Source organism: Bombina bombina, chromosome 9 (genome assembly GCF_027579735.1).
Source record: "Bombina bombina isolate aBomBom1 chromosome 9, aBomBom1.pri, whole genome shotgun sequence".
NCBI lineage: Eukaryota > Metazoa > Chordata > Amphibia > Anura > Bombinatoridae > Bombina > Bombina bombina.
In genome coordinates this window covers 15,630,340-15,652,875 of record NC_069507.1, presented here as the reverse complement: position 1 = coordinate 15,652,875, position 22,536 = coordinate 15,630,340, and the positions used below count along the sequence as shown (strand labels likewise).

Here is a 22,536-nt window from a genome sequence, read left to right as displayed (position 1 = left end):
AGCAATCAGAACACATACGTACACCCGGCTGTTACACAACTGTACTTGCGCTATCGCTGATACCGGATGGTCCGTGTGATAAGTTGTTTACAACCAGCCCTTGATAACCAGTTGTAGGAAATGTCTCTCTATCTGCAGTGACCCTAACATCCTTCAGGTCAGCTGTGACACAAGGGGTGCAGAGGCAGTGAACAGGTTAATATTACACTATAAACAACAACAGACAGTACTGAAGTGCTCACTAGATTCCCTTCTCATGTGTGCTGGTGGTCTCCAGCGCTACTGGTTATGTTTATGAGTAAAGTTAGGTAGGCTGAGAGGAGCTTAGGAGAGTGTGTATGTCTAGCATTAAAACATTTTTATAAACATTGTTGCAAACACTGCTGCCAGATGGCTAAAGACACGTGCACGCTCCTGAGCACACCTCAGGTTACTCTTTAACAAAGGACACAAAAAATATGTTAATGGAAGTAAATTATAAAGTTGTTTAAAATGTCATGATCTATCCAATCCATGTAAGTTTCATGTTTACTTTACTGTCCCTTTTACATTTTATAAAAATATATCTAATCCCTTTATTACCCATTTCCCAGTATTGCAAAAACCAACACAGTTATATTAATAAACTTTTCCTCTGTGATTTACTTGTATCTAAGCCTCTGCAGATTGCCCCTTATCTCAGTTATATTAATATACTTTTTACCTCTGTGATTACCTTGTATCTAAGCCTCTGCAGACTGCTCCTTATCTCAGTTATGTTAATATACTTTTTACTTCTGTGACTACCTTGTATCTAAGCCTCTGCAGACTGCTCCTTATCTCAGTTATATTAATATACGTTTTACCTCTGTGATTACCCTGTATCTAAGTCTCTGCAGACTGCTCCTTATCTCAGTTATATTAATATACTTTTTACCTCTGTGATTACCTTGTATCTAAGCCTCTGCAGACCGCTCCTTATCTCCGTTATATTAATATACTACTGTTTACCTCTGTGATTACCTTGTATCTAAGCCTCTGAAGACTGCCCCTTATCTCAGTTATATTAATATACTTTTTACCTCTGTATCACCTTGTATCTAAGCTTTTGCAGACTGCCCCTTCTCTGTTATATTAATATACTTTTTACCTCTGTGATTACCCTGTATCTAAGCCTCTGCAGACTGCTTCTTATCTCAGTTTTATTAATATACTTTTTACCTCTGTGATTACCCTGTATCTAAGCCTCTACAGACTGCCCCTTATCTCAGTTATATTAATATAGTTCTTACCTCTGTGATTACCTTGTATCTAAGCCTCTGCAGACTGCCCCTTATCTCAGTTATATTAATATACTGTTTACCTCTGTGATTACCTTGTATCTAAGCCTCTGCAGACTGTCCCTTATCTCAGTTATATTAATATACTTTTTACCTCTGTGATTACCCTGTATCTAAGCCTCTGCAGACTGCTCCTTATCTCAGTTATATTAATATACTTTTTACCTCTGATTACCCTGTATCTAAGCCTCTGCAGACTGCCCCTTATCTCAGTTATATTAATACACGTTTTACCTCTGTGATTACCTTGTATCTAAGCCTTTTGCAGACTGCACCTTATCTCAGTTATATTAATATACTTTTTAACTCTGTCATTACCTTGTATCAACGCCTCTGCAGACTGCTCCTTATCTCAGTTATATTAATATACTTTTTACCTCTGTGATTACCTTGTATCTAAGCCTCTGCAGACTGCCCCTTATCTCAGTTATATTAATACACGTTTTACCTCTGTGATTACCTTGTATCAACGCCTCTGCAGACTGCCCCTTATCTCAGTTATATTAATAAACTTTTTCCTCTGTGATTACCTTGTATCTAACCCTCTGCAGACTGCCCCCTTATCTCAGTTATATTAATATACTTTTTACCTCTGTGATTACCTTGTATATGAGCCTCTGCAGACTGCCCCTTATTTCAGTTATATTAATACACTTTTACTTCTGTGATTACCTTGTATCTAAGCCTCTGCAGACTGCCCCTTATCTCAGTTATATTAATATACGTTTTACCTCTGTGATTACCTTGTATCTAAGCCATTACGCATCTGCAGACTGCTCCTTATCTCACTTATAGTAATATACTTTTTACCTCTGTGATTACCTTGTATCTAAGCCTCTGCAGACTGCCCGTTATCTCAGTTATATTAATATAATTTTTACCTCTCTAATTACCTTGTATCTAAGCCTCTGAAGATTGCCCCTTATCTCAGTTATATTAATATACTTTTTACCTCTGTGATTACCTTGTATCTAAGCCTCTGCAGACTTCTCCTTATCTCTGTTATATTAATATACTTTTTACCTCTTTGATTACCTTGTATCAACGCCTCTGCAGACTGCTCCTTATCTCAGTTATATTAATATACTTTTTACCTCTGTGATTACCTTGTATCTAAGCCTCTGCAGACTTCTCCTTATCTCTGTTATATTAATATACTTTTTACCTCTTTGATTACCTTGTATCAACGCCTCTGCAGACTGCTCCTTATCTCAGTTATATTAATATACTTTTTACCTCTGTGATTACCCTGTATCTAAGCCTCTGCAGACTGCTCCGTATCTCAGTTATATTAATATACTGTTTACCTCTGTGATTACCTTGTATCTAACCCTCTGCAGACTACCCCCTTATCCCAGTTATATTAATATACTTTTTACCTCTGTGATTACCTTGTATATAATCCTCTGCAGACTGCCCCTTATCTCAGTTATATTAATATACTTTTTACCTCTGTGATTACCTTGTATCTAAGCCTCTGCAGACTGCCCCTTATCTCAGTTATATTAATACACTTTTACCTCTATGATTACCTTGTATCTAAGCCTCTGCAGACTGCCCGTTATCTCAGTTACATTAATATACTTTTTACCTCTCTAATTACCTTGTATCTAAGCCTTTGCAGACTGCCCCTTATCTCAGTTCTTTTAATAATTTTTTTACCTCTGTGATTATCTTGTATCTTAGCCTCTGCAGACTGTCCCTGATCTCAGTTATATTAATACACTTTTACCTCTATGATTACCTTGTATCTAAGCCTCTGCAGACTGCCCGTTATCTCAGTTACATTAATATACTTTTTACCTCTCTAATTACCTTGTATCTAAGCCTTTGCAGACTGCCCCTTATCTCAGTTCTTTTAATAATTTTTTTACCTCTGTGATTATCTTGTATCTTAGCCTCTGCAGACTGTCCCTGATCTCAGTGCTTTTTGCAAACTTTCATTTCAGCCAATCAGTGCAGACTCATAAAAACTCCACGGGAGTGAGCACAATGTTATCTATATGGCACACATGATATAGCGCTGTCTAGCTGTGAAAAACTGCCCAAATGCACTGAGATAAGAGGCATATGGGCCTACCTAGGTTTTGCTTTCAACAAAGAAAACAGAGAGAACAAAGCAAATTTGATAATAAAAGTAAATTGTAAAGTTGTTAAAATTACATGCCCTTTCTGAATCGTGAAGTAAGGGTCAGTGTGATACCTACTTGTCATATTAGGCACTTGGCTAGGAGAGAGATTTCTGTCTTGCTGTTGTACGGCGTGTACCTTTAATGAGGCCTAGAAGATCAATTAGACCCTAATTGGAGGCCCTTATAGTCTTTATTAGCTCTCTGCATGTGGTGACTTGTTTATTGAGTTAATTCCTCAATTAATTGCTATTTTGATATTCTGCTTTCCCTGCGTACGCTACTGTTTCACTTTGTTTTGGACTGACTTGGTTTATGATTTAAGTTTGTGGACTCTTAATTTGTTTAATGATTCTGTGCTGCTTTTCCATGTGAGACCTTGACCAGGCTGATGTCCAAACCTCTCACCTCATGTGAGATGATCTAAAATGATCCTCAAGCACTGCGAGAGCCCTAGTGAAATGTTTAAAAGGTAGATTTAAGTATATGTCTCCAAGGATTGTTCTCTGCATTTCTGTATGTGAAGGAGAGACAAGCCCAGTGTAAAATAGCACTGCATGACATAACAGTTCTGCTGCATTTGCACTTTGTGCTTTGTATTTTAAATCACTTTACATTTCAGATTAACTTTTATTAAATGTAACCTTTGGAACTGATTAAGGTACAGGTACTAGAGAGAGTTCAGCTACTAAGTTTAGTCTCAGTGCTTTGTTACACCTGGCCTTTGTTTGAACACTGTGTTTACATCTAGTGACCCAGTAAAGCTTTGCGGTGAGCGGGACCTCTCAGCCATTGATTCCAGCTTGTTTCATTCTGAAGTAGCAGCACTCCACCTGACACTGAGAAGATGCGTGCTCGGACAGGAAAGCGGTTTGCTGTTTGTTACATCACCTAAGATTATGTCAACGCCGTTCAAAGGGGCATTAAATTCAAAATGAAATCACTCATCAAGGCTGAGTTTCCATTGGTGAGATTAACTTTAAGATCTATGAATTACACTATTTGGCTTGTGTTTTTTCACCAAGCTGAGGGTAACCATCACCCATTTTCATTTAAAGGGACACTGAACTCAATTTTTTTCTTTCATGATTCAGATAGAACAATTTTAAGCAACTTTCTAATTTACTCCTATTATCAAATTTTTCTTCGTTCTCTTGCTATCTTTATTGGAAAAAGAAGGTACCTAAGCTTTTTTGGTTCAGTCTCTGGACAGCACTTTTTATTGGTGGATGAATTTACCCACCAATCAGCAAGGACAACCCAGGTTGTTCACCAAAAATGGGGCCGGCATCTAAATTTACATTCTTGCATTTCAAATAAAGATACAAAGAGAATGAAGAAAATTTGATAATAGGAGTAAATAAGAAAGTTGCTTAAAATTGCATGCTCTATCTGAATTACAAAATAAAAAATTTGGGTTCAGTGTCCCTTTAACATCCGACAATTTGGTAGCAAATTAGCTTCCCAGAGTGTGTTGCCTAGCAACTGTAACAAGATGGTGCAAACAATGATTTTGCTCCTGTGATCTTCCCCGTAATTGACTCAGTCACAAAAGACACTCACGTGTTTATACATATGTTCTAAACTAATACATTTACATCTATGTCAGATTCTAGGTTCAGTTAGACAAAACCAGTCCCATTTAAAACTAGCATTATCTAAATCTAATCCTTGCCTTGCAGATCCTATAAGAAATAAAAGGAAGGTAAACAATATCGCCCCTTTTACACTCACTTACTTTACTTCTTACTTGTCCACCTCAGCCTCCTGAGTTCCTACAGCACATCGCTACAGCCAATAGGAAGCCGTGATGTAAGCGTCTATAGTGCGTAAAGGCGCAAGTTCACACTTCCTTCTATCTGTCTCTGCTAAATGGTCAGTTCTCTTTTAATTTATATCCACAGGTTATTCATATTATTAACTGCAGATACATTGTAAAATATATTATTTCCTATTGTTCTCTTGTATTTAACAAGGTGATCTTTTCTTCAGCACTGTTCAGGAGCATAAAATCTGTAGGACACAGAAACACAACAAAATGTTTGCTCATACCCAATCCCATCATATTAACCAATTACTTAATATAAAAGTGTTTGTTTTTTTGCTTATGTCAGTTATCATGTGTCTAGATCAAGTCTGTGCAATGAAAGGGTTTGTTCTTATTTGCTCTCGTACAGGGAGTGCAGAATTATTAGGCAAATGAGTATTTTGACCACATCATCCTCTTTATGCATGTTGTCTTACTCCAAGCTGTATAGGCTCGAAAGCCTACTACCAATTAAGCATATTAGGTGATGTGCATCTCTGTAATGAGAAGGGGTGTGGTCTAATGACATCAACACCCTATATCAGGTGTGCATAATTATTAGGCAACTTCCTTTCCTTTGGCAAAATGGGTCAAAAGAAGGACTTGACAGGCTCAGAAAAGTAAAAAATAGTGAGATATCTTGCAGAGGGATGCAGCACTTTTAAAATTGCAAAGCTTCTGAAGCGTGATCATCGAACAATCAAGCGTTTCATTCAAAATAGTCAACAGGGTCGCAAGAAGCGTGTGGAAAAACCAAGGCGCAAAATAACTGCCCATGAACTGAGAAAAGTCAAGCGTGCAGCTGCCAAGATGCCACTTGCCACCAGTTTGGCCATATTTCAGAGATGCAACATCACTGGAGTGCCCAAAAGCACAAGGTGTGCAATACTCAGAGACATGGCCAAGGTAAGAAAGGCTGAAAGACGACCACCACTGAACAAGACACACAAGCTGAAATTTTAAGACTGGGCCATGAAATATCTCAAGACTGATTTTTCTAAGGTTTTATGGACTGATGAAATGAGAGTGAGTCTTGATGGGCCAGATGGATGGGCCCGTGGCTGGATTGGTAAAGGGCAGAGTGATTCAGTCCGACTCAGACGCCAGCAAGGTGGAGGTGGAGTACTGGTTTGGGCTGGTATCATCAAAGATGAGCTTGTGGGGCCTTTTCGGGTTTAGGATGGAGTCAAGCTCAACTCCCAGTCCTACTGCCAGTTTCTGGAAGACACCTTCTTCAAGCAGTGGTACAGGAAGAAGTCTGCATCCTTCAAGAAAAACATGATTTTCATGCAGGACAATGCTCCATCACACACGTCCAAGTACTCCACAGCGTGGCTGGCAAGAAAGGGTATAAAAGAAGAAAATCTAATGACATGGCCTCCTTGTTCACCTGATCTGAACCCCATTGAGAACCTGTGGTCCATCATCAAATGTGAGATTTACAAGGAGGGAAAACAGTACACCTCTCTGAACAGTGTCTGGGAGGCTGTGGTTGCTGCTGCACGCAATGTTGATGGTGAACAGATCAAAACACTGACAGAATCCATGGATGGCAGGCTTTTGAGTGTCCTTGCAAAGAAAGGTGGCTATATTGGTCACTGATTTGTTTTTGTTTTGTTTTTGAATGTCAGAAATGTATATTTGTGAATGTTGAGATGTTATATTGGTTTCACTGGTAAAAATAAATAATTGAAATGGGTATATATTTGTTTTTTGTTAAGTTGCCTAATAATTATGCACAGTAATAGTCACCTGCACACACAGATATCCCCCTAAAATAGCTATAACTAAAAACAAACTAAAAACTACTTCCAAAACTATTCAGCTTTGATATTAATGAGTTTTTTGGGTTCATTGAGAACATGGTTGTTGTTCAATAATAAAATTAATCCTCAAAAATACAACTTGCCTAATAATTCTGCACTCCCTGTAGACTGCAGTAGATATTTGTTGTTATTATTATGAGTTATGTTTATGACCAGATGATGTATGTGTTTGTCTAAATATGGACACAGAACCTACTGAATATCATGTGATGCGGTGAGTGCGGACGGAAGGACATGCTCTGGCTAATGACTGCTCTCCTGGTGTTGCCACTACACAGTTCCCTTTCGGATAAACTAAGTGTCATTTTCAGGATCTCAACATGGAAAACAATAGGAGGATGAGACTGCAGAGACAGTTCATAAAAATAAAATTGTTTACAAAGCAGATAACCACCGGCAGGGTCAGAAGCTCGGCCCGTCTCATCCTCTTCCTACTGATAGAGCCTTCGCTGCGGGAGATAAAGTTTGTGGCATTGACAATAAATAAAGAAAAACACATCAGCAAAGCCCATTTGACAAATCGCTGCTTTGTATAAGGATTCATGTTCTCATCTTCTTGGTCTAAAATGCTGTATCTTGTCCTGAGCTTCTGTCTCTATTCCAGAGTTACCCACGTGCAGCCTCTGGGTAAGTTATTTTATCTCTTTATACCTAATGTAAATGTTGTATGAGAAGCTTCAGTGCAGAGAGCTGATCACAGGGAAACTGGGCACTGGGCATCTACAAGGGATCTAATTGCATTTTGTACTGGATTTACTACTCTCAGCCTCACAGACATAACTAACTAAAGAATCTACACTGAAACAAGATCATTCCTACACCTGTCATGTCTCAAGCATCTCATCTATATTCAGATGGAAACTTTTGGCTTTCAGGTTGATACAAGTGTGAAATGTGCAGATCACTGTGTCCCAAGTCACTGAACAAATGTACCAGCAGCAACTCAACAGATTTGTTATCCAGTGTGTGACTCGTTATAGAGTAATTAACCTCACTGACACCTGACCCAAATCTGAACATTTTAAACAACTTTTTTAATAGGAACTGGAGTTTAGTAAATACATTTGCTTTCACCTAACTTAATGTATGTTCACCAGGGATTGTGCCCAGTTACTGGCACTGTCAAAATAAGCAAAGGGCACAACACAAGGTCATGTAAGGAACATGATGCTCAGGTTATCAGATAAAAAGGCTGCACTTGCTTGATACAAATAATCCCAGATAGTCTGTCCATCACCCTTTACTTATTACCCACCTTTTCCCTGCACCCCTCATGGATCATCACCCCTAACTCATCACCCTTTGTCTGCACCCCTCATAGAACATCACCCCTAACTGATCACCCTTTGCCTGCACCCCTGATAGATCATCACCCTTAACTAGAGTGACCATATTGCCGCTTTAAAAAGGGACACATATGAAAAATACATATGTCAGGGTTCTTATAATGGAACGTATTCAAAACATTTCTTTAAACAGCTCTGTAATATGTATTTTTCATATGTGTCCCTTTTTAAATCGGCAATATGGTCACCCTACCCCTAACTGATGATCATTTGTCTGCACCCCTCATAGATCATCACCCTAACTGATCACCCTTTGTCTGCACCCCTCATAGATCATCATCCCTAACTGATCACCCTTTGTCTGCAACCCTCATAGATCATCACACCTAACTGATCACCATTTGTCTGCACCCCTCATAGATCATCACACCTAACTGATCACCATTTGTCTGCGCTCCTCATAGATCATCACACCTAACTGATCACCCTTTGTCTGTACCCCTCATAGATCATCACCCCTAACTGATCACCCTTTGTCTGCAACCCTCATAGATCATCACACCTAACTGATCACCATTTGTCTGCACCCCTCATAGATCATCACCCCTAACTGATCGCCCTTTGTTTGCCATCCTCATAGATCATCACCTTAAATGATCACTCTTTGTCTGCACCCCTCATAGATCATCACACCTAACTGATCACCCTTTGTCTGCAACCCTCATAGATCATCACCCCTAACTGATCACCCTTTGTCTGCAACCCTCATAGATCATCACACCTAACTGATCACCATTTGTCTGCACCCCTCATAGATCATCACCCCTAACTGATCACCCTTTGTCTGCAACCCTCATAGATCATCACCCCTAACTGATCACCCTTTGTCTGCAACCCTCATAGATCATCACACCTAACTGATCACTATTTGTCTGCACCCCTCATAGATCATCACCCCTAACTGATCGCCCTTTGTTTGCAATCCTCATAGATCATCACCTTAAATGATCGCCCTTTGTTTGCAATCCTCATAGATCATCACCTTAAATGATCACCCTTTGTCTGCACCCCTCATAGATCATCACACCTAACTGATCACCCTTTGTCTGCACCCCTCATAGATCATCACACCTAACTGATCACCATTTGTCTGCACCCCTCATAGATCATCACACCTAACTGATCACCATTTGTCTGCGCTCCTCATAGATCATCACACCTAACTGATCACCCTTTGTCTGTACCCCTCATAGATCATCACCCCTAACTGATCACCCTTTGTCTGCAACCCTCATAGATCATCACACCTAACTGATCACCATTTGTCTGCACCCCTCATAGATCATCACCCCTAACTGATCGCCCTTTGTTTGCCATCCTCATAGATCATCACCTTAAATGATCACTCTTTGTCTGCACCCCTCATAGATCATCACACCTAACTGATCACCATTTGTCTGCACCCCTCGTAGATCATTACACCTAACTGATCACCATTTGTCTGCACCCCTCATAGATCATCACCCCTAACTGATTACCCTTTGTCTGCAACCCTCATAGATCATCACCCCTAACTGATCCCCCTTTGTCTGCAACCCTCATAGATCATCACCACTAAATGATCACCCTTTGTCTGCACCCCTCATAGAACATCACCTTAAATGATCACCCTTTGTCTGCACCCCTCATAGATCATCACCCCTAACTAATCACCCTTTGTCTGCACCCCTCATAGAACATCACCCCTAACTGATCACCCTTTTTCTGCACCCCTCATAGAACATCACACATTATAGCTCTACCCCTTGAGACACAATGACATACTGCTGTGAGACTACTGTTCCTTTACAAACTACTCAGAGTTTGTTTTACTAAGAGCTAACTTATTGAGAAGTAATATGGGTCACTCACAGATTTGAAACTTCCCCTATATGCAAATAATGCAATACTTTATATATATATATATATATATATATATATATATATATATATATATATATATATCATTGCAGCATGGGCACCTGCTGAGACAACTTATCGCACATGTATACAATAAAATTTAGAAGCACACCCTGATGCACATATATGTATGTACTGACCTACAACAGTGTAAACTCAATGGCACACATCCCTCTATCTCTTTTAGAAAGGGATTTAGGACTATTTTTCAATTTATTTATAATAAGTAAATATATTGTCCTTCTTTTTATCTATTTCTGCCAGCTCTTGACCCATGTTCTGCCTACATAAGTCTGAACGAGCCCTGGAGGAACACAGACCACTTGTTCAATGAGTCTGAAGACAAACCGATGTGTGACAGCCATCTGGAGGGAGAATGGTACCGTTTCACTGGAATGGCTGGTGATGCCATGCCAACCTTCTGTATCCCAGAGAACCATTGCGGTACTCATGCCCCTATCTGGCTGAATGGGAGCCATCCGCATGAATCCGATGGCATTGTTCAACGACAGGCATGTGCCAGCTTCAGCAACGACTGTTGTATGTGGAACACCACCGTGGATATCAAGGCCTGTCCTGGAGGTTATTATGTCTACCGACTGACCAAGCCAAGTGTCTGCTTTCATGTCTATTGTGGGCGTAAGTATTTCATGTTTTTTACATATAAAGTATTCCTGTGTAAAATACACATGTGAGCAAATGTATAACCTGTACATCTGTCCTGTCCCCTCTGCATGCCAGTGAGTGCAGTGTCTCTGGTGTCATGTTTGTGTTAGACAACATATGTGCTAGCCCATGACATATGTGCTAGACAATGACATACAGTATGTGCTAGACAATGACGTGTGCTAGACAATGACGTGTGCTAGACAATGACGTGTGCTAGACAATGAATTATGTGCTAGACAATTACATACAGTATGTGCTAGACAATGACGTGTGCTAGACAATGACGTGTGCTAGACAATGACATACAGTATGTGCTAGACAATGACGTGTGCTAGACAATGACGTGTGCTAGACAATGAATTATGTGCTAGACAATGAATTATGTGCTAGACAATGAATTATGTGCTAGACAATGAATTATGTGCTAGACAATGACGTGTGCTAGACAATGAATTATGTGCTAGACAATGAATTATGTGCTAGACAATGACGTGTGCTAGACAATGACGTGTGCTAGACAATGAATTATGTGCTAGACAATTACATACAGTATGTGCTAGACAATGACGTGTGCTAGATAATGAATTATGTGCTAGACAATGACGTGTGCTAGATAATGAATTATGTGCTAGACAATGAATTATGTGCTAGACAATGAATTATGTGCTAGACAATGAATTATGTGCTAGACAATGAATTATGTGCTAGACAATTACATACAGTATGTGCTAGACAATGACGTGTGCTAGACAATGAATTATGTGCTAGACAATGACGTGTGCTAGACAATGAATTATGTGCTAGACAATGACGTGTGCTAGACAATGAATTATGTGCTAGACAATTACATACAGTATGTGCTAGACAATGACGTGTGCTAGATAATGAATTATGTGCTAGACAATGACGTGTGCTAGACAATGAATTATGTGCTAGACAATTACATACAGTATGTGCTAGACAATGACGTGTGCTAGATAATGAATTATGTGCTAGACAATGACGTGTGCTAGACAATGACGTGTGCTAGATAATGAATTATGTGCTAGACAATGACGTGTGCTAGACAATGACGTGTGCTAGATAATGAATTATGTGCTAGACAATGAATTATGTGCTAGACAATGAATTATGTGCTAGACAATGACGTGTGCTAGACAATGACTTGTGCTAGACAATGACGTGTGCTAGACAATGACGTGTGCTAGATAATGAATTATGTGCTAGACAATGAATTATGTGCTAGACAATGAATTATGTGCTAGACAATGACGTGTGCTAGACAATGACTTGTGCTAGACAATGAATTATGTGCTAGACAATGACGTGTGCTAGACAATGACGTGTGCTAGACAATGACGTGTGCTAGACAATGACGTGTGCTAGATAATGAATTATGTGCTAGACAATGACTTGTGCTAGATAATGAATTATGTGCTAGACAATGACGTGTGCTAGATAATGAATTATGTGCTAGACAATGACGTGTGCTAGATAATGACGTGTGCTAGATAATGAATTATGTGCTAGACAATGACGTGTGCTAGATAATGAATTATGTGCTAGACAATGACTTGTGCTAGATAATGAATTATGTGCTAGACAATGACTTGTGCTAGATAATGAATTATGTGCTAGACAATGACGTGTGCTAGATAATGAATTATGTGCTAGACAATGACGTGTGCTAGATAATGAATTATGTGCTAGACAATGACTTGTGCTAGATAATGAATTATGTGCTAGACAATGACTTGTGCTAGATAATGAATTATGTGCTAGACAATGACGTGTGCTAGATAATGAATTATGTGCTAGACAATGACTTGTGCTAGATAATGAATTATGTGCTAGACAATGACATACAGTATGTGCTAGACAATGAATTATGTGCTAGACAATGACTTGTGCTAGATAATGAATTATGTGCTAGACAATGACTTGTGCTAGATAATGAATTATGTGCTAGACAATGACTTGTGCTAGATAATGAATTATGTGCTAGACAATGACTTGTGCTAGATAATGAATTATGTGCTAGACAATGACTTGTGCTAGATAATGAATTATGTGCTAGACAATGACTTGTGCTAGATAATGAATTATGTGCTAGACAATGACGTGTGCTAGATAATGAATTATGTGCTAGACAATGACGTGTGCTAGATAATGAATTATGTGCTAGACAATGACTTGTGCTAGATAATGAATTATGTGCTAGACAATGACGTGTGCTAGATAATGAATTATGTGCTAGACAATGACGTGTGCTAGATAATGAATTATGTGCTAGACAATGACGTGTGCTAGACAATGACGTGTGCTAGATAATGAATTATGTGCTAGACAATGACGTGTGCTAGATAATGAATTATGTGCTAGACAATGACGTGTGCTAGACAATGACGTGTGCTAGATAATGAATTATGTGCTAGACAATGACGTGTGCTAGATAATGAATTATGTGCTAGACAATGAATTATGTGCTAGACAATGAATTATGTGCTAGATAATGAATTATGTGCTAGACAATGAATTATGTGCTAGACAATGAATTATGTGCTAGACAATGAATTATGTGCTAGACAATGAATTATGTGCTAGATAATGAATTATGTGCTAGACAATGAATTATGTGCTAGATAATGAATTATGTGCTAGATAATGAATTATGTGCTAGACAATGAATTATGTGCTAGACAATGAATTATGTGCTAGATAATGAATTATGTGCTAGACAATGAATTATGTGCTAGACAATGACGTGTGCTAGACAATGAATTATGTGCTAGATAATGAATTATGTGCTAGATAATGAATTATGTGCTAGACAATGACGTGTGCTAGACAATGAATTATGTGCTAGATAATGAATTATGTGCTAGATAATGAATTATGTGCTAGATAATGAATTATGTGCTAGACAATGACGTGTGCTAGACAATGAATTATGTGCTAGATAATGAATTATGTGCTAGATAATGAATTATGTGCTAGATAATGAATTATGTGCTAGATAATGAATTATGTGCTAGACAATGAATTATGTGCTAGACAATGAGTCTTATCTATTTGCAAGAGCACTATTTTATGTCATGTAGTGCTCCAGGCATCTACCTCGGTATCTCTTCAATAGAGAATACTACAGTATGTGAGACACACAAATCTAATAGAGAATACTACAGTATGTGAGACACACAAATCTAATAGAGAATACTACAGTATGTGAGACACACAAATCTGATAATAGAGAATACTACAGTATGTGAGAGACACAAATCTGATAATAGAGAATACTACAGTATGTGAGAGACACAAATCTGATAATAGAGAATACTACAGTATGTGAGACACAAATCTGATAATAGAGAATACTACAGTATGTGAGACACAAATCTGATAATAGAGAATACTACAGTATGAGACACACAAATCTGATAATAGAGAATACTACAGTATATGAGAGACACAAATCTGATAATAGAGAATACTACAGTATGTGAGACACAAATCTGATAATAGAGAATACTACAGTATGTGAGACACAAATCTGATAAGAGAATACTACAGTATGAGAGACACAAATCTGATAATAGAGAATACTACAGTATGAGAGACACAAATCTGATAATAGAGAATACTACAGTATGTGAGACACAAATCTGATAAGAGAATACTACAGTATGTGAGACACAAATCTGATAATAGAGAATACTACAGTATGAGACACACAAATCTGATAATAGAGAATACTACAGTATATGAGAGACACAAATCTGATAATAGAGAATACTACAGTATGTGAGAGACACAAATCTGATAATAGAGAATACTACAGTATGTGAGACACAAATCTGATAATAGAGAATACTACAGTATATGAGAGACACAAATCTGATAATAGAGAATACTACAGTATGAGACACACAAATAATAGAGAATACTACAGTATGTGAGACACAAATCTGATAATAGAGAATACTACAGTATGTGTGAGACACAAATCTGATAATAGAGAATACTACAGTATGTGAGACACAAATCTGATAATAGAGAATACTACAGTATGTGAGACACAAATCTGATAATAGAGAATACTACAGTATGTGAGACACAAATCTGATAATAGAGAATACTACAGTATGTGAGACACAAATCTGATAATAGAGAATACTACAGTATGAGACACACAAATCTGATAATAGAGAATACTACAGTATATGAGAGACACAAATCTGATAATAGAGAATACTACAGTATGTGAGAGACACAAATCTGATAATAGAGAATACTACAGTATGTGAGAGACACAAATCTGATAATAGAGAATACTACAGTATGTGAGACACAAATCTGATAATAGAGAATACTACAGTATGTGTGAGACACAAATCTGATAATAGAGAATACTACAGTATGTGAGAGACACAAATCTGATAATAGAGAATACTACAGTATGTGAGAGACACAAATCTGATAATAGAGAATACTACAGTATGTGTGAGACACAAATCTGATAATAGAGAATACTACAGTATGTGAGAGACACAAATCTGATAATAGAGAATACTACAGTATGTGAGACACAAATCTGATAATAGAGAATACTACAGTATGTGAGACACAAATCTGATCATAGAGAATACTACAGTATGTGAGAGACACAAATCTGATAATAGAGAATACTACAGTATGTGAGAGACACAAATCTGATAATAGAGAATACTACAGTATGAGAGACACAAATCTGATAATAGAGAATACTACAGTATGTGAGACACAAATCTGATAATAGAGAATACTACAGTATGTGAGACACAAATCTGATAATAGAGAATACTACAGTATGTGAGAGACACAAATCTGATAATAGAGAATACTACAGTATGTGAGACACAAATCTGATCATAGAGAATACTACAGTATGTGAGAGACACAAATCTGATAATAGAGAATACTACAGTATGTGAGAGACACAAATCTGATAATAGAGAATACTACAGTATGTGAGACACAAATCTGATAATAGAGAATACTACAGTATGAGACACACAAATCTGATAATAGAGAATACTACAGTATATGAGAGACACAAATCTGATAATAGAGAATACTACAGTATGTGAGACACAAATCTGATAATAGAGAATACTACATTATGTGTGAGACACAAATCTGATAATAGAGAATACTACAGTATATGAGAGACACAAATCTGATAATAGAGAATACTACAGTATGTGAGACACAAATCTGATAATAGAGAATACTACAGTATGTGAGACACAAATCTGATCATAGAGAATACTACAGTATGTGAGAGACACAAATCTGATAATAGAGAATACTACAGTATGTGAGAGACACAAATCTGATAATAGAGAATACTACAGTATGTGAGACACAAATCTGATAATAGAGAATACTACAGTATGAGACACACAAATCTGATAATAGAGAATACTACAGTATATGAGAGACACAAATCTGATAATAGAGAATACTACAGTATGTGAGACACAAATCTGATAATAGAGAATACTACAGTATGTGTGAGACACAAATCTGATAATAGAGAATACTACAGTATATGAGAGACACAAATCTGATAATAGAGAATACTACAGTATGTGAGACACAAATCTGATAATAGAGAATACTACAGTATGTGAGAGACACAAATCTGATAATAGAGAATACTACAGTATGTGAGACACAAATCTGATAATAGAGAATACTACAGTATGTGAGACACAAATCTGATAATAGAGAATACTACAGTATGTGAGAGACACAAATCTGATAATAGAGAATACTACAGTATGTGAGAGACACAAATCTGATAATAGAGAATACTACAGTATGTGAGTCACAAATCTGATAATAGAGAATACTACAGTATGAGAGACACAAATCTGATAATAGAGAATACTACAGTATGTGAGACACAAATCTGATAATAGAGAATACTACAGTATGTGAGAGACACAAATCTGATAATAGAGAATACTACAGTATGTGTGAGACACAAATCTGATAATAGAGAATACTACAGTATGTGAGAGAATACTACAGTATGAGAGACACAAATCTGATAATAGAGAATACTACAGTATGTGAGACACAAATCTGATAATAGAGAATACTACAGTATGTGAGACACAAATCTGATAATAGAGAATACTACAGTATGTGAGAGACACAAATCTGATAATAGAGAATACTACAGTATGTGAGACACAAATCTGATCATAGAGAATACTACAGTATGTGAGAGACACAAATCTGATAATAGAGAATACTACAGTATGTGAGAGACACAAATCTGATAATAGAGAATACTACAGTATGTGTGAGACACAAAACTGATAATAGAGAATACTACAGTATGTGAGAGAATACTACAGTATGAGAGACACAAATCTGATAATAGAGAATACTACAGTATGTGTGAGACACAAATCTGATAATAGAGAATACTACAGTATGTGAGAGAATACTACAGTATGTGAGACACAAATCTGATAATAGAGAATACTACAGTATGTGAGACACAAATCTGATAATAGAGAATACTACAGTATGTGAGAGACACAAATCTGATAATAGAGAATACTACAGTATGTGAGAGACACAAATCTGATAATAGAGAATACTACAGTATGTGAGACACAAATCTGATCATAGAGAATACTACAGTATGTGAGAGACACAAATCTGATAATAGAGAATACTACAGTATGTGAGACACAAATCTGATCATAGAGAATACTACAGTATGTGAGAGACACAAATCTGATAATAGAGAATACTACAGTATGTGAGACACAAATCTGATCATAGAGAATACTACAGTATGTGAGAGACACAAATCTGATCATAGAGAATACTACAGTATGTGAGAGACACAAATCTGATAATAGAGAATACTACAGTATGTGAGACACAAATCTGATAATAGAGAATACTACAGTATGTGAGAGACACAAATCTGATAATAGAGAATACTACAGTATGTGAGACACAAATCTGATAATAGAGAATACTACAGTATGTGAGACACAAATCTGATAATAGAGAATACTACAGTATGTGAGACACAAATCTGATAATAGAGAATACTACAGTATGTGAGACACAAATCTGATAATAGAGAATACTACAGTATGAGACACACAAATCTGATAATAGAGAATACTACAGTATATGAGAGACACAATTCTGATAATAGAGAATACTACAGTATGTGAGACACAAATCTGATAATAGAGAATACTACAGTATGTGAGACACAAATCTGATAATAGAGAATACTACAGTATGTAAGAGACAAATCTGATAATAGAGAATACTACAGTATGTGAGACACAAATCTGATAATAGAGAATACTACAGTATGAGAGACACAAATCTGATAATAGAGAATACTACAGTATGTGAGACACAAATCTGATAATAGAGAATACTACAGTATGTGAGAGACACAAATCTGATAATAGAGAATACTACAGTATGTGTGAGACACAAATCTGATAATAGAGAATACTACAGTATGTGAGAGACACAAATCTGATACTAGAGAATACTACAGTATGTGAGACACAAATCTGATAATAGAGAATACTACAGTATGTGAGACACAAATCTGATAATAGAGAATACTACAGTATGTGAGACACAAATCTGATAGAGAATACTACAGTATGTGAGACAAATCTGATAATAGAGAATACTACAGTATGTGAGAGACACAAATCTGATAAGAGAATACTACAGTATGTGAGACACAAATCTGATAATAGAGAATACTACAGTATGTGAGACACAAATCTGATAATAGAGAATACTACAGTATGTGAGAGACACAAATCTGATAATAGAGAATACTACAGTATGTGAGACAAATCTGATAATAGAGAATACTACAGTATGTGAGAGACACAAATCTGATAATAGAGAATACTACAGTATGTGAGACACACAAATCTGATAATAGAGAATACTACAGTATGTGAGAGACACAAATCTGATAATAGTATGTCTATGTCACATAATAAAGTTTTTGGGTTTCATATCCCTTTAAGCACTTCTTTATTTGTGTACAACTTGTATTTGTCTTACACTCCTAGAGAAGCCAGATAGCAGGATCTGTTACCTAGGTGTTACTAATGCTGCAAACTGCCTTAGCCAGCAATTTGATTTACAGCATTCGTGCTTTATGGCCTCTGTATAGAGGAAGGACAGCACAGCTTTTACACTAAAACAGGAGATGTTTCATTTCCGTTTAGTGGGATTGGAAGTCAAAATGAAACTCAAGATTTAGATAAAGGAAATTATTAAAAAAAAAAGTTTCCAGTTTAGTCTATTATCAAATTCAGTTGTTTCTCTTAGTCTCCTTTGTTAAAATGTATGTTTTTCCATGAGAGCATACTTAGGTAGGCTCATGAGCATGCACGAGTGATGAGCACTACTTTATATGTGTAACATTGTCACAAACACTGCTGCCCATTTGTGCACAAAACACGTGCATGCTCCTAAACCTACCTCAGTATGCTCTCATGGAAAGCAACAGCTAAATTTGATTACAGGATAAACTGGACATTTGTTTTTTTAAATAATTATATCCTGTTTCTAAATCATTAATGTAGCATTTTGTCTTCAAGTGCCTATAAAAGGACATTAGCATCTCTTGCTTTAAAGTAAACATTGTACATTGTCCCACGGTCCCTAGGGAGGCTGGAATATCTGTAACCCGCAAATCACATGATGTTCAGTTTGCAGATTTGTGGCCTCTATAGAGAGTGTACGACAAGCACAAGAGCTGTTTAATTTGCCTTCAGTTTTCTATAATGTCCCATTTTGAACGTTATAATTGTCATATGTGCTGTAAATATCTGTCACAGATTAGAGCCCATCATCCTGTGACCCCTTCTAAATACATTACGTTCTCTCATTTCCTATGTCTGTTTACGCAGATTTCTACGATATCTGTGATGTTATAGAGTGCCGAGGAACGTGTATGGACACTGGAGAATGTATGTGCGGATCTGGGACAGTTCTAGGTCCTGATGGTCAGACCTGTCTGGGTAAGATAAGACACTGTCAGCTTCTACACAACACATTGCTCTGGCACAAACTGGCATCTGACGAATAGCCAATGCTTTTGTGTAGTAATGATAAACTATTTTTTCTTTCCATAAGGCAGGGACAGTCCACAACTTCATTCCTTACTGTTGGGAAATACAACACCTGGTCACCAGGAGGAGGCAAAGACACCCCAGCCAAAGGCTTAAATATCCCTCCCACTTCCCCTATCCCCCAGTCATTCTTTGCCTTTCGTCACTATAGGAGGTGGCAGAGAAGTGTCAGAAGATTTGGATAGTCCAGTATGGGTATGTTCCCTTCGAGAAAGTTTTAAGTAATCATGTCAACCTCTCAGTGAGAGTATTGATGAAAGTTAGAGTCTGGAGATGCAGGGAAAGTTTTTCTGAGAACCCATTCAGACTCCCGCTAGCAGCTCTTGAGCAATCAGTGTTGACGAGTTTCACTGCTTGCTATTACACACTCAAGTCCATGTCAGAAGCGCTGCTGCAAGACTGTCACACTTGAGAGGCTGTGCCTGTTCCACAGCATGGATACTGGAGTATAAGACTGTTTTTTATTTATACATTGTAAAACGCTATACAGGGTCACAGTGGGCTAAGTGTACACAGCGTGACAAGGGATTACTTGAATCTCACGGTATATTAAGTGTGGAATATTGCCTTTTTGTGGACATCAATACGAACATGTCATTACATACCTCATATGTTTGAGGGTGAAGTCTGTAAGTGTACATCTTGATGTTTGTTTTGTGTGAATAAAGTGGAATTTATCTTTTAAATCTGCACTTAGATTGATGTGTTTCCACCGGCTGCGCTCCACCCCCTTTTCTGTATCTACAGATTTTTTCTCATACAGGGTCACAGTGAGGCTCCTTTATACCTCAATAGGATCAAGGGTTAATATCTCCTTCAGGGAGATTATCTGAACAGTTTGGGGATTTATATCTGCTTAATGTGAGTTTTTTAGGCTCATAGGCTGTGTGTTTTTGGCTTGGAACAAGCAGGTTTCACTTTCATTTTTTAAGTGTTGCGCAGCTCATAATAGCTTGGCGCCCTTTTTCATAGCAGGGGAAGTCCTGTCTTACATACCACGTGACCGGGTGCGGTCTCTTTCATTTCCTAAGATCCTGCTGCAGACATCACTCCTGAGGATAGCGTGTTCACTGTTAGCTGTCTGGGTCTAGGAGGTGGTGAGTGCCCCAGCCATTGGGAGTATTAAGGTGCTGTTTTTAAATAAAAATGTTTCTTTTTGATTGTCCTTCTGTGGGTATATACAAATCTATGGAGGACTCTGATACTACAGTAGAAGGTTCCACTCCTTCTGTACTGATGAATAATTCCTGTTAATATTGTGAGGAGGCTGTGGTTTGCCCGCCTGCTCAATTTTGTTCCATTTGCCTAAACACTGTTCTAAAGTCTAAGAAGGGAGACACGCCTGCTAATACTCATAGCACTATTAGCCCTTCTGAGCCGTCTACTTCTCAGGAATCTGGGTCCAACAAAAATTACTACCCTTTCTACATTACCCGCTCCACATGCACTTCCCCGCGGCTCAACTAATCCTCCATCTGGAGGGGGCTTTTTCCAGCAGACTTTACTGCACAGTTACAATCGCCGGTGTCTGCGGCCCTGAGTGCCTTAGCTTGCTCTAACAAACGCAAGAGAAAGGTTTAATATAGTTCTCCTGACCTAGAGTCATCTAAATATTTGTCGGATTTAGCTACTATATCCCAGCTATCCAAGGATGAGTTAACCTCTGTAGCTTCAGAGGGTGAACTTTCTGAGTCGGAGACTTCAGTTACTAAACCTCCTTCAGCTGAGGAAGCCTCCTTAAGATTTAAAATTGAGCATCTGCGTTTTTTATTAAAGAAGGTTCTGTCTACTCTAGAGGTTCCAGAGGCTACACTCCCTGAGGAACCTAAGATCCCTAAATTAGACAGGGTTTACGAAGATAGGAAGTTCCCTCTAATTGTTCCTGTTCCAGTTAAGATGGAGAATATTATTAGTAATGAATGGGAAAGAGTAGGAACTTCTTTTTCCCACTTGTCTACTTTTAAAAAATTATTCCCGGTCCCTAACTCTCAATTAGATTTGTGGGGTTCCATCCCGAAGGTGGATGGCGCTATCTCCACGTCAGCTAAGCATACTACTATCCCTCTGGAGAATAGTACTTCTTTTAGAGAGCCTATGGATAAAAAAATGGAAACTTTTCTGAGGAAGATGTTTTAACATACAGGGTTTTTATTTCAACCGGCGGCAGCTGTAGCCGCTGTTGCTGGAGCAGCTACCTACTGGTACGAAACTCTGTCGGAGCTCATTGAGGTGAAGACTCCCCTCAAGGATATTCAGAAGAGAATTAAGGCACTGAGAATTACTAACTCCTTCATCTGTGATGCGAATATGCAAATTATTCGCATAAATGCAAAGGCTGCTGGCT

General features: G+C 37.7%; 1 protein-coding gene across 4 annotated transcripts in view; it reads left to right on the top strand.

Moving 5' to 3' along the window:
• Positions 1-22,536, top strand: part of OIT3 (oncoprotein induced transcript 3) — a 150,043-nt gene that overhangs the window by 36,777 nt on the left and 90,730 nt on the right. For 2 of the 4 annotated variants that reach the window (XM_053691915.1, XM_053691916.1), the window contains exons 2-3: positions 10,591-10,965; positions 19,971-20,081. In XM_053691915.1, the coding sequence (XP_053547890.1) occupies positions 10,677-10,965; positions 19,971-20,081 (400 nt within the window). In that variant the 5' untranslated portion in view covers positions 10,591-10,676. Of the gene's footprint in view, positions 1-7,072; positions 7,709-10,590; positions 10,966-19,970; positions 20,082-22,536 lie in introns of those variants that run through there. The other 2 variants (XM_053691914.1, XM_053691913.1) reach the window with 2 other exon arrangements.